The sequence below is a fragment of the Bubalus bubalis genome, chromosome 10, assembly GCF_019923935.1.
Source record: "Bubalus bubalis isolate 160015118507 breed Murrah chromosome 10, NDDB_SH_1, whole genome shotgun sequence".
Classification (NCBI taxonomy): domain Eukaryota; kingdom Metazoa; phylum Chordata; class Mammalia; order Artiodactyla; family Bovidae; genus Bubalus; species Bubalus bubalis.
The window spans coordinates 55,011,399-55,025,159 of NC_059166.1; the positions used below are offsets into that span (position 1 = coordinate 55,011,399).

At 34.6% G+C, this 13,761-nt stretch overlaps 1 protein-coding gene across 2 annotated transcripts in view; it reads right to left on the reverse strand.

Annotated features, from left to right (window-relative positions):
* The window catches only part of ASCC3 (activating signal cointegrator 1 complex subunit 3), a 339,061-nt gene that overhangs the window by 204,448 nt on the left and 120,852 nt on the right, over window positions 1-13,761 (reverse strand). For both annotated transcript variants that reach the window (XM_044924341.1, XM_044924342.1), the window contains one exon: window positions 4,717-4,881. In XM_044924341.1, coding sequence (XP_044780276.1) covers window positions 4,717-4,881 — 165 coding nt within the window. The remainder of the gene's footprint in view (window positions 1-4,716; window positions 4,882-13,761) is intronic.

Genomic DNA, 13,761 nt, shown 5'->3' on the forward strand with positions numbered 1-13,761 from the left:
CAATTGTAATTTGGCTATATTATGAAGATGCTAATGTGCAGGATGAATTAATATTTTATATATTTAAATATTGCTGTACTAGGTTGAGTTGCTCAGTCGTGTCTGACTCTTTGCAACCCCATGGACTGTAGCCGGCCAGTCTCCTCTGCCCATGGGATTCTCCAGCAAGAATACTGGAGTGGGTTGCCATGCCCTCCTCTAGGGGATCTTCCCAACCCAGGGATTGAACCCAGATCTCCTGCTTGCAGGTGGATTCTTTTACCATCTGAGCCACCAGGGAAGCCCAAGAATACTGGAATGGGTAGTCTATCCCTTCGCCAGGGGATCTTCCCAACCCAAGAATAGAACCGGGGTCTCCTGCATTGCAGGTTTCTTTATCAGCTGAATTACCAAGGATATTTACATATTATATATCCATATTACATACAACATATTATATGTTTCTGTATCTTCTATTAACATGGTATATTTATAACAGCACTACATATAATTGAAAAATAATATACAATTTTATATATTTTACATCATATAGTTTATAAACTACATATAGAAAATTATACTATTAAAAATTCATATATTACAAAATATTTATGAATTTTAATGAATGTCTCAAAGTATATATGATACAAATGTGTGTGTGTCTGTGTACATGTGTATACAGCAGCACTCCTGCAATCTATTTTCTCCCTCAACTGGGAATGCTCAAGAAAGAAAGATGCCCTGGTCAAACTCCCTTGAAAACATGCTACTGATAGTCCTCTTGGCAATTATACTAATGGTATTTACTTGACCTCTAATGCTCTATAGTTGCAGGAAAGCCTTATCTTTGTAATGCTTTTAGCTGATGGACATGGTCTCTCCAGATAGCTCAATGCAAACAAACCAGGAATGTATGGAGTCATGTGGCCTGGGCTCCCTGAAAAACATCACTAAGCTATGTACATATCAAGGTACCAGATCAAAACATCTCATGATCAGGAAGTATCACCATGGAAGTAGGACCTTCTGTTAACCACAAACTCACTTTACCCCATATGCTAATCATATGCACTGCTTTGTATGTCAATCATATCTCAATAAAGCTGTTAAAGTTTTTATTTAAAAATCTCATGATCAAAATACCTCTCTTTTGCATAAATGATGCCCGGAATGATTCTTTTCAAGACTTCACAAGTAAACTAACTGCCAGAGCAAAAGAAGAGAACAGAGGCAGCAGTTGCAGACTTTTCACAACCACGTGTATTCTTGATGCTGTTCTAAGTTGAGTATTAGCTAAAATCTCGGACTTCTGTGTGTGTGTGTCTACCTGAATATTTCAACTCTTTGTATTCTGTGTCTGCATGTCTGTCTGTATGTATGCACATATTTTTATATGGTAAAAAGTGAACATGTCCTAAAAAGTCCTCTAATTCCATCCCTACTATAAAACCACTTTTACACTTATTGCATATGCTTTCACATCTATGCACCCTACTCTACCCAGCTTAAAAATCTAAATGGAGGCAAGAAATTTGTTAACTACATCCACAACACCTAGAACCACGAAGCTGGCACACAGCAGGTACTTAACAAATGTTCAGTAAATGAGTGAATGAGAATATAAATATATTGCTTTTTTTTTTTTTTTCCTGGGATTGTGCTATATATATAGGACCCAGTTTGCCTTCTTAATGAAGAATATAACCTGGATATCTTTTAAGTCTGGTTCTTATAGCTCTGTCTCATTCTTCTTAAAAGACTGCAAAGTAGCATTTTATTTGATGACTGTAATAAGATTTATTCAATCATATTTTCTTTTGTTGAATATTTGGGTTGTTTCCTACATATTTTACATTAAGAAGAAAGCATCAGTGAATACTGGTGTTACTATATCTATGTTTCTGTGCTATTATTTCCATAGGTTAGACCTCTAGAAGGAAAAGCATAGTTTAGTGAGAGTTTTCAAATTACATTCTTTTTCACTTTTGCCAATCTAATGGAAGAGGAATGTCTCAAGTTAATTTGGATTCTTTTTAAGCTTCTTTTCTATGATTTTCAGTATTTTTATTTCTACTGTAAAGTGCTTTTTCCAAATTTTCAAAAAACTTGTATTTCTTACTATCAACAACCTCAGATATGCAGATGGTCCTGTCACTCTAATGGCAGAAGATAAAGAGGAACTAAAGAGACTCCTGATGAAAGAGTCTTGGTGAAAAGGCTGGCTTGAAACTCAGCATTCAAAAAACTAAGGCCATGGCATCTGGTCCCCTCACTTCATGGCATAAAGATGGGGAAACAACCGAAACAGTGACAGACTCTATTTTCTTGGGCTCCAAAATCACTGCAGATGGTGACTGCAGCCATGAAATTAAAAGATGCTTATTCCTTGGAAGGAAAGCTATGAGAAATCTAGACAGCATATTAAAAAGTACAGACATCACTTTGCCAGCAAAGATCCATACAGTCAAAGCTACGGTTTTTCTAGTAGTCATGTATGGATGTAAGAGTTGGACCATAAAGGCTGAAAGCTGAAGAATTGATGCTTTAGAATTGTGGTGCTGGAGAAGACTCTGGAGAGTCCCTTGGACTGCAAGGAGATCAAAGCAGTCAATCCTAAAGGAAATCAGTCCTGAATAATCATTGGAAGAACTGATGCTGAAGCTCCAATACTTTGGCCACCTGATGCGAAGCGTTGAGTCATTAGAAAAGACTGATGCTGGTAAAGACTGAAAGCAAAAGAAAAGTGGGGCATGGATAAGACAGATAGCATTGGATGGTTAGACAGCATTACCGACTCAGTGGACATGAATTTGAGCAAACTGGGAGATAGTGAAAGACAGAGGAGCCTAATGTGCTACAGTCCATGGGTTTGCAAAGAGTAGGACACGACTTAGTGGCTGAACAACAAATATTTATTAGTTTACCACAACCTTTTAATTACAGAGGACATCTAAGCTTATTTTATGTGTGACAAATAATTTCTATTATTCTTACATTTTACCTTTTTGGATCTTTACTGGTCAAAAGTTTTTAATGCATATTCAAATGAGTCACATGTTTCCTTTATAGCCTTTGGAGTTTTAACTTTGCATAGAGTGTATCCCAGAGAAGGCAATGGCATCCCACTCCAGTACTCTTGCTTGGAAAATCCCATGGACGGAGGAGCCTGTTAGGCTGCAATCCATGGGGTCGCTAAGAGTCGGACATGACTGAGCGACTTCACTTGCACTTTTCACTTTCATGCATTGGAGAAGGAAATGGCAACCCACTCCAGTGTTCTTGCCTGGAGAATCCCAGGGACGGGGAAGCCTGGAGGGCTGCCGTCTATGGGGTCGCACAGAGTCGGACACGACTGAAGTGACTTAGCATAGCATAGCATAGAGTGTATCCAACAGCAAGGTTATTTTCAAAATGCTCTCTTTAATACACTGAGTTTTGTCTGATAGAGTTAAATCATTAATTCATCTAGAATTTTATGGTATATTTACCAGATTAAAATACATTATTTTAAAATATTTGAAAATGCAACATAAATTTCATAAGTTCTGTATTCCCTTTTTAAATTTAAATTCCCATAACTAGATCTAGATTACAGCTATTCAAGATAGGAAATGTAAAAGAACTGATGTCTAACTAGTTACTGGGGTGAGGCAGAGTGTTAAGGCAAAGTGTTAAGGTGACTCCCACACACTCAATTTGGGCTTGAGAACTGAGTGAATTGTGATGCCCTATATAAATATATGGGAGAAACAACAGAGTTTCTGACATGTTTAGCAAGAGATGTTTTTGGAATATCAAAGTAGAAATACCAACTGTGTTTGGACAGGACTAGAAGTCAGCAGAGAGATATGGACTACATGCAGAGACTTAGGTGATACTGGCAAGGAAGTGCTTTTTTTCCCAGGGTAAATATTTAGAATAAAAAAGAACATGGCAAGTGACTAGATCTTGTGCTAGAAGAGGTCACTGAGTGGATGTGAAAGTGAAAGTCATTCAGTCGTGTTCGACTCTTTGAGACCTCATGGACTATACAGTCCATGGAATTCTCCAGGCCAGAATACTGGAATGGGTAGCCTTTCCCTTCTTCAGGGGATCTTACCAACCCAGGGATGGAACCCAAGTTTCTCACATTGCAGGTGGATTCTTTACCAGCTGAGCCACCAGGGAAGTCCAAGAATACTGGAGTGGCTAGCTTACTCTTTCTCCGGGGGATCTTTCTGACCCAGGAATCCAACTGGGGTCTCCTGCATTGCAGGCATCTTTACCAACCGAGTTATCAGGGATGAGTGGATGTGACTGCTGATTAATTCACAAGCTGAACCTTGGCAGTCAGAGGATTCTCACTCCCTTTTCAGTGGGGAGAGTTTAGGCATGGAGAAAAGTGGATCAATCACTAACATTTTCCTATGTTCTACCATTATGTTAATATTGTTTAGTCAACTGCTCCTCGGTCTTTTCGCTAAGATCAAGTGTAATATTGCTTTGTCAATAATAGATCCAAAACACAGGTTTAGAAGTTTTCCTGTATTTATTTTGGTTAATCTAAAGAGACTTCAATAAGACTTGGAAGGAAGAACAATCAGGTACTTTTAACATAAAAATGAAATACCTATAGGTTTATCCACACTAAAATTATCTTTTTCTCCATACACAACACATATTAATATTTCTTTGAATGCTAGATTAAAGTTTAAAAACTTACCCCTCAAAATAAGCATACATACAACTTCCTCTTACCTGCCGTAAAGTTCGTGCCACTATGCTTTCTAATACTGGTCCTCTATCTTCATGCAGTAAATGGACTTCATCAAGAATAAGGAGCTTTACAATTTGGGAAAGAGCTACGTCTCCAACACTCTTTCTTGTTACTACATCCCATTTTTCTGGTGTGGTCACAAGCATCTAAAACACAAGAAAAGATAAATTTAAAAGAGGAAAAAGATCATATATTACTTAAATTTTCACTGTCATTCAAAAAGAAATACAATTGACCACTTACATATAGATTAAATAAAAGGTGTTAAAGATACCCAAAATGATATCTGATTCCCTATACACAACAGTCACTTCTCTATAAGTTGTGATATTAAGCAGTTCTTTAAAACTCAGTGAAGGTAGTCTGTCAGTAAATTGTAAAGTGTACAAATTACACAAGCATATTTCCAATGTATCTTACAATGTAAAAAAAGAAAAACAAATGACACTATCCTTTAAACAAGTGTGTACTGATAATGGCTTTCATTTGAAAAGGGATAAAAACAAGTGAACAAAGCATTAAAAGGAAATGAAAAGGATACCAGGAATCTACTCTAGGAATGGTCAGTCACCTGTTTATACTTCTCCAGATTTGGAGGAAACTTGACTACTGATACACAGTTTTAAAAAACTACCCCCTTTAAAAAAAAAATAAAAAAAAAGAAAAACTACCCCCTTTAATATCAACTAGTATATGCAGCTCTTTATTCTAAAAAACAATACATATACTACAGCATAACCTGCACATAATAGCAATAAAAACAATGAGTCACCGGAGATCCAGAGTACCTAGAGCAGAAGGCGAGCCCAGGGTATTTATGTTAAGTTCTTAGAAGAGACCATTTGAAGTGAGCTGTGATTATAAATCTATTTGCTTTCTACATATTGAATTGCTTTTGTCCTCTAAAAGCATACTATGGCAGAGAAAAAGACAAGTGTAATAAACCTCCTACTATGGTAATATTACACAAGTATCTATTTAACATGTGAGGTAACAAGTCAAAAACTGAAGTTTCTCTTAGCCAGTATATCAGATTATAGAGCCTGATGATAATCAAAATTCAACTATTTCGTGAAGAAGTTAAATGAGATGGGAGTCACATTGTTCAACATTTTTGTTGTGCTATTACTCTCATGTCTGTTTTGAAGTTGCTTATGGGAATGGTAATCTTATTTTCTTAGACTGCAAATCACATACACTTCTTAATAAATGCATAATCCAAGTTTGTCAGTATAATCTGTTGCATTATTAGAGATATCATGATCACTTTGAAATAAACTGTATCAACCACAAAATTTAGCATCTGTATTTCAATATAACATTAATTGGCAAACTATAATGAAACAGATTAAGGCATTCATATCTAAGGTGCAAAATACTATGAATCTGAAGCTACTTAGTTAATCTGCTAAAGTTAAATGGTAATATTGAAGCCACATCAAATGTTACATTGAAAAAAATGTCTACTAGAATTAAGTATAAACAGATGTATAATGAATTTTAAGATCTAAAATGGTTTGAAACATTCACTATGCATTAATTAACATCTTTTATATTCCAATAATTTAAACATAACTTCTACTTTGAAAAATGACAATTTAAAACAATCCAAGATATATCATACAAATATGCTCAGGGATCACTCACTAACAACTCTTTTACTGAAAATCCTAAAAAACATGCCCATGTGTTTTCAAAAGCAACAATTCTCCTAAATTATAAATTCACGTTACATTAAAATATAAAATAAGCTTACAATTAATAAATGTTAAGAAAGCTACAAAGTATACTACAAAGCTAATAATTTGGTAACAACTAAATTTTAAAATAAAAATTTTCAGATATAAGAAAACTATACTACCAAACATTAAAAATCCATTTTAGCATTTTGTTTTCTATACTTTCAGCACAGTGAGAAATGACTTCATTTATATTACCATTTCATTACTCTAATTCCCTGAACAAAAATGGCTAGAAAATAAAGTGTCACATTTGCTTAATGAATTGGAACTCATGCAAGACATTTCCATCTGCTCCTGTATTAGGGCATGGGTTAACTGTCAATATTTTTACTGTCAACTCAAATTTCTCTCAATACATGTACTTTATTCCTTTTGGAGTGTAAAAATCATTATTCCAAACTGTTTCAATTTTAGCCTAACCACTGGTAAAATGGAATAGTTGAGATGCTACAACCACTATTGTGTCAACAATTTGGTATATTCAATTTAAAATGCTCCATCCATTTGACAGCTAAACAAAAAGACCTAAGACTTGCTAGAACTGCTTCATCTGGTAACTAACATAAACATAATCTTTTGCCTTTTAAAACATTGTGACCTAGGGGAAATCACTTTCTCTCTCCTTCCCTTTTTGTTTACTGCATTATTTCTGACATGTAACATATACAGACTTAAGGTGCACAATGTGATGATTTGATACACATACATATTGTAAAACCATTACCACAATGAGGTTAATTAACACTTTCTTCCCCTCACTTCATATTACTTTCGTGTTTGAGTGTGTGTGTACATGTGTGTGGTGATAATACTTAAGATCTGCTCTCTTAATAACTTTCAAGGATATAACACAGGAATGTTAATTATGCTCACTGCACTGTACATCAGATCCCCAGAACACATTCATCTTATATCTAGAAGTTTGTACACTTTGACCAACATTTTCCCATTTCCCTTATCCCTAAGTTCCTGGTAACCAACACCGTACTCTCTGTTTCTTTCTTGAGTTTGGCTTTTCTTCCCCCATACATAAGTGAGAACATAACAGTATTTGTCTTTTCTTTTCTGACCTATTTCACTTAGCATAATAACCTCAAGGTCCATTCCTATTGTGGGAAAAGGCTGAATTTCCATTTTTTATGGCTGAATAATATTCTATTCTACATATATGCCACATTTTTTTTTGTCCATTCATTTCTTGAGGAACACTTAGGGTTGTCTCCATATCTTAGCTATTGTGAATAAATGTGAAAAGAACATCAGAGAGCAATCTCTCTTCAAGGTAATGATTTCAATTCCTTCTGATATATACCCATAAGTAGAACGGCTGCATGATATGGTAGTTCTATTTTTAACTTTTTAGGAGACCTTCAAAGTGTTTCCATAGTGGCAGTACACGTTTACATTCCCAGTTTACAACAGCAACTTACAATAGTGCACAAAAGATACCTTTTCTCCACATCCTCGCCCATATTTGTCCTCTCTTGTCTTATTTGATAACAAGTCAATCTAACAGCTGTAAGGGGATATCTCATTGTGATCATGACTTGCATTTCCCTGCTGATTGGTGAAGTTAAACATCTTTTACTGTACTGGGGGTCATTTGCATGCTTTCTTTGGAAAAAATGTCTATTCTAGTCCTCTGTCCATTTATTGTTGTTTTGTTTTTGGTTTGGCTTTTGTGTTATGGGTGTGTTTTGCTTTTGAGTTGTGTGGATATTAACTTCTTACCAGATAGATGGCTTGCTAATGTCTTCTCCTACAGGTAACCTTTTCATTCTGCTATTTCTTTTGCTGTGTGGAAGCTTATTTTCACTTTTGTTTCATGGGTTTTTGGTGTCATATCCAATAATCATTCCCAAGATCAATGTCAAAGAGCTTTTTTTCTCTGTTTTCATGAAGTAGTAGTTTTAGCATTTCAGGTCTTACATGTAAGTCTTTAATCCATTTTTGTGTTAAGTTGCTTCAATCGTGTCCCACTCTTTGCGACCCTATAGACTGTAGCCCACCAAGCTTCTTTGTCCTTGGGATTCTCCAGGCAAGAAAACTGCAGTGGGTTGCCATGCCCTCCTCCAAAGGATCTTCCCAACCCAGGGATCTTCCCAACCCAGGGATCAAACCCTCTTCTCTTATGTCTCTTGCATTGGCAGGCAGTTTCTTTACCACTAGTGCCACCTGGGAAGCCCCTTAATTTTTTGTAAGCAATATAAAATAGGTGGCTATTTTCATTCCTCTGTATATTGTTATCCACTTTTCCCCATGCTAAGTCACTTCAGTCGTGTCCGACTCTGTGTGACCCCAGAGATGGCAGCACACCAGGCTCCCCCGTCCCTGGGATTCTCCAGGCAGGAACACTGGAGTGGGTTGCCATTTCCTTCTCCAATGCATTAAAGTGAAAAGAGAAAGTGAAGTCGCTCAGTCGTGTCCGACTCCTAGCGACTCCATGGACTGCAGCCCACCAGGCTCCTCCATCCATGGGATTTTCCAGGCAAGTGTACTGGAGTGGGGTGCCATTGCCTTCTCTGACTTCTCCCCATACAGTTTACCAAAGATATCATTCTTTCCCAATTGTTTTCAGCTCAACTGTCAAATATTAGTTGATGGTATACGTGTGAGTTAATTTCTAGTCTCTCTTCTGTTCCATTGGTCTATGTGTCTATTTTTCTGCCAGTGCCATACTTTTTGATTACTATAGTTTTGTAGTATAGCTTAAAATTAGGAAGTGTGATACCTCAGCTTTGTCCATTCGCAGGATTGCTTTGACTCTTTGGGTCTTTTGTGGTTACATACTAACTTTAAAATGCATTTTTTTATATCTGTGAAAAATTATAATGGAATTTTGATAGGGGTGCATTGAATCCACATTAACAAATTGAAAAATAAAAACCATATGATTATCTCAATAGATGCAGAGAAAGCCTTTGACAAAATTCAACATCCATTTATGATAAAAACTCTCCAGAAAGCAGGAATAGAAGGAACATACCTCAACATAATAAAAGCTATATATGACAAACCCACAGCAAACATTATCCTCAACGGTGAAAAATTGAAAGCATTTCCTCTAAAGTCAGGAACAAGACAAGGGTGCCCACTTTCACCATTACTATTCAACACAGTTTTGGAAGTTTTGGCCACAGCAATCAGAGCAGAAAAAGAAATAAAAGGAATCCAAATTGGAAAAGAAGAAGTAAAACTCTCACTATTTGCAGATGACATGATCCTCTACATAGAAAACCCTAAAGACTTCACAAGAAAATTACTAGGACTAATCAATGACTATAGTAAAGTTGCAGGATATAAAATCAACACACAGAAATCCCTTGCATTCCTATACACTAATAATGAGAAAACAGAAAGAGAAATTAAGGAAACAATTCCATTCACCATTGCAACGGAAAGAATAAAATACTTAGGAATATATTTACCTAAAGAAACTAAAGACCTATATATAGAAAACTATAAAACACTGGTGAAAGAAATCAAAGACGACACTAACAGATGGAGAAATATACCATGTTCATGGATTGGAAGAATCAATATAGTGAAAATGAGTATACTACCCAAAGCAATTTATAGATTCAATGCAATCCCCATCAAGCTACCAACGGTATTCTTCACAGAGCTAGAACAAATAATTTCCCAATTGGTATGGAAATACAAAAAACCTCGAATAGCCAAAGCGATCTTGAGAAAGAAGAATGGAACTGGAGGAATCAACCTACCTGACTTCAGGCTCTACTACAAAGCCACAGTTATCAAGACAGTATGGTACTGGCACAAAGACAGAAATATAGATCAATGGAACAAAATAGAAAGCCCAGAGATAAATCCACGCACATATGGACACCTTATCTTTGACAAAGGAGGCAAGAAGATACAATGGATTAAAGACAATCTCTTTAACAAGTGGTGCTGGGAAATCTGGTCAACCACTTGTAAAAGAATGAAACTAGAACACTTTCTAATACCATACACAAAAATAATTCTTTCAATATATGACAGACATGAGCTATCTTTCCATTTATTTATTCCATTTATTTCCATTTATTTTTCAATTTCTTTCCTCAGTGTTTTACAGTTTTTTGGTGTATAGATCTTTCATTTCCTTGGTTAAATTTATTTCTAAGCATTACATTTTTTTTGATGCTCTTGTATACAGGATTATTTCTTTCTTTTTCTGATAGTTTGTTGTTAGTGTATAGAAATGCAATTGCTTTCTGCATGTTGATTTTGTATTCTGCAAGTTTACTGAAGTTGTTTCTTAGTTGCAGAAGTTTTTTCCTGGAGTCTTTAGGGTTTCCTATATATAAAATCATATGTGCATTGACCATATTACTTCTTCTTTTCTGATTCAGAAGACCTTCTTTTTCTTGCTTAACTATTCAGGCTAGGACTTCCAGTACTATGTTGAACAGGACTAGTGAGAATCTGCACCCTTGTCCTGATCTTAGCAAAGAAAGATCAACCTTAGGAAAGTTTTCATCCTTTCACTGTTGAGTATGATGTTAATTATAGGTTTGTTATATATGGACTTCATTATGCTGAAGACAATTCCTTCTATACACAATTTGTGGGGAGTTTTTAATCATAAAAGGATGTTGAATATTGCAGGAAAAAGTTTTAAAATGAAAGACATAAAATACCACATGTTTAGAGAGCATGTGGAAGAACTAGAACTCTCATGAAACAATGGTGGAAATGAAAACTCACACAACCTTTTGAAAAGCTGCTTGGGTATTACCTACTTGAGAGGAACATATGTAAGCCTTGTGACCAGCAATTCCATTCCTAGTGAATTATGCACTGAACGGAAATGCACACGTACTTGTACCTAAAGATGTATATTAGAATTTTCATAGCTATACTATTTATAATACTTCAAAATTGGAAGCCAAATTTCCATCAACAATAATACGGATAAATAACTTATAACAGTTATACAATGAAACAATTACACAAAACAACAAAAATGAGTAAACTACTGCTATATGCAATAATACGGTAAAAATCTGAAAATCTTGTTAGTCAAAGAATCCAGTTATACAGTACAAAACTTCATGGATAGGAAGTTTTGAAACAGGTGAAACTAACATAAGGTGTGAAAAGCTAGGAGTCATCTCTGAAGAGGAAGAAAGACACAGCAAATGGGAGAAAAATGAGGAAAGATTCCAAAGTGTGGTAAAACTATTTTGATCACTGTGGTGCCTATATCAGTGTATTCAGTTTAGGAAAATTTATCAAGCTGTTCACTTAACAATTTATGCACTATTATTCTGAGTATATATTTTACTCAGTAACAGTAAGCTGTGCACATACATGCTATTATACTTACAAATAATTTACAATTAAAAACAAAAATTAAATGGCAAGAAGGGATATCTGAACTGAACAAGCGAAAGGTAAGTCAGAGTTTGCTAGATAAAGAAAAAAAATATTGCATGCTACAAAGAAAAATAAGCAAAATTTGTTCTTCGTGCTTCTAATATGCATTAGTCACGTATCATCTCTTGTATAATCTTTCTATGCACACCACAAGCATTCTGAGGAAGGAATCAAATATAAAACGTTTTACATAGAAGTCCAAGTTCTTCAACCTACTGATTGGATTTCTTTTTCATACAAATGACAACTTCTAAATTTATGTCAATTTCCTGACCAGTTATCAATCTTCTCCTCAACCAGAGACCTCTATAAGAACTAAAAGCAAAGAAATAAGAAAGTTTTGGCATATTTATAAATGTTTTTTAACATTATACTTTTTAAACGAAGTTTTTGAATGAAGAAGAGAAATTAGACACCTATTTTAGAATTCATAATTCCCATATTTCCTTAATGTTACTGTTGTTGATATCTATTTAAAAATAAGATTTATTCTTATTTTTCAATATTCATGTTTTCCATACATAGACCAGTCCATAAAATTTTCTAATTCCAACAAATTAATTCATTATACAAAAAAACAGTCTTGAAATTATATCACTAATAGCAATATATATCCAGCTTAAGACAGAATGTTTGTGATGTCTAAATACAGTTTTATGCTTAACAAATCCTGTTATATCTATTTAAAGCTATACAAGTCACACTGATATCCTACTGAATTTTAAACATTTTTAAAAAACATTTTGACTGTTGGAGCAGTATTTTTCCTGGAGGCAGATGGCTATAAATTAAAACTAGATTTAAAATGTAAAGTCAAAGGAATATAACAAATTTTAAAAATGAAAGTATGCTTTCTTACCTTTACAATACTTAAAATAAATTTTGAAATTTTTGGTACTTAAGACTATAGAAAAAAATTTTAATTGTTTAAACTCATTACATTAGATTTTAAAAAACAGAATGGTAAAATATTAAAATATAGTCATTAAAATCTAAGAGTATCTCACTATACTTCATCAGATCTCAAGAGCTATTACTGAGTTTGAGCTATATCATCATTTCATGTGTCACTAGGAAGTTAAAAAAAACACCACCACCAAATACATTTTTCTAATGTCTTATAATTGATGAGATACTGTACATTTAGTTGAAAATGTTGGGGATCTATTAACTATGCTAAAGAACAATATTCAAGAATGTGTGCTCAATACATTTTCTGTGTGAAAACAGTCAGCCTGGAGCTGTTACAAATCACATTTTAATGCTATAGACTTAGACCATGCAACTGTTTGCAGGATTTAGGAAATCTATCTTCCTTTTTAAAATACATAATCACATACTTACTCAACCAACAAGCCTATAAATTATATGAATGTTTTAATTTAAGGATAAGATCTAAAATGTCACACGGTTTAAATTCTGTAAAAACACATATAATTACAGTTATACTAAACTCTGCTTTACAAATGTCAGTTCTGATTGATGGCAACAACCCCCGTAATGGAACCTGACAGCCCACAGATTATACCTGCCACTTGGGACACTACAACAAATCAGTTTTTTCCAACTACTTCCTTTTCTACCTTTTTTTATGCTCCCTCCTCTCCCACCAATTCACACGCCTGAGTGCACATGCACACATGTAAAGCCTAAAATATTCTGAAGTATCTAGCTATATACTTATATCCAGGATCACAGCTTTCCATTATAAAATGAAAATATAAAAGTTAACTGGAGAATCTTCATCTACAAAAGTATCCTTATGCATATTTTTGTTGAAAGTACAGATATGGCCAGGCTAAAGCATAAGGAATATAATCTGAAATATATCTTGGCATCTTGATGTTAAAAAAAATCTGTACGATACTATTTTTAGTTAAAAGCTCAAAGGTAAACATT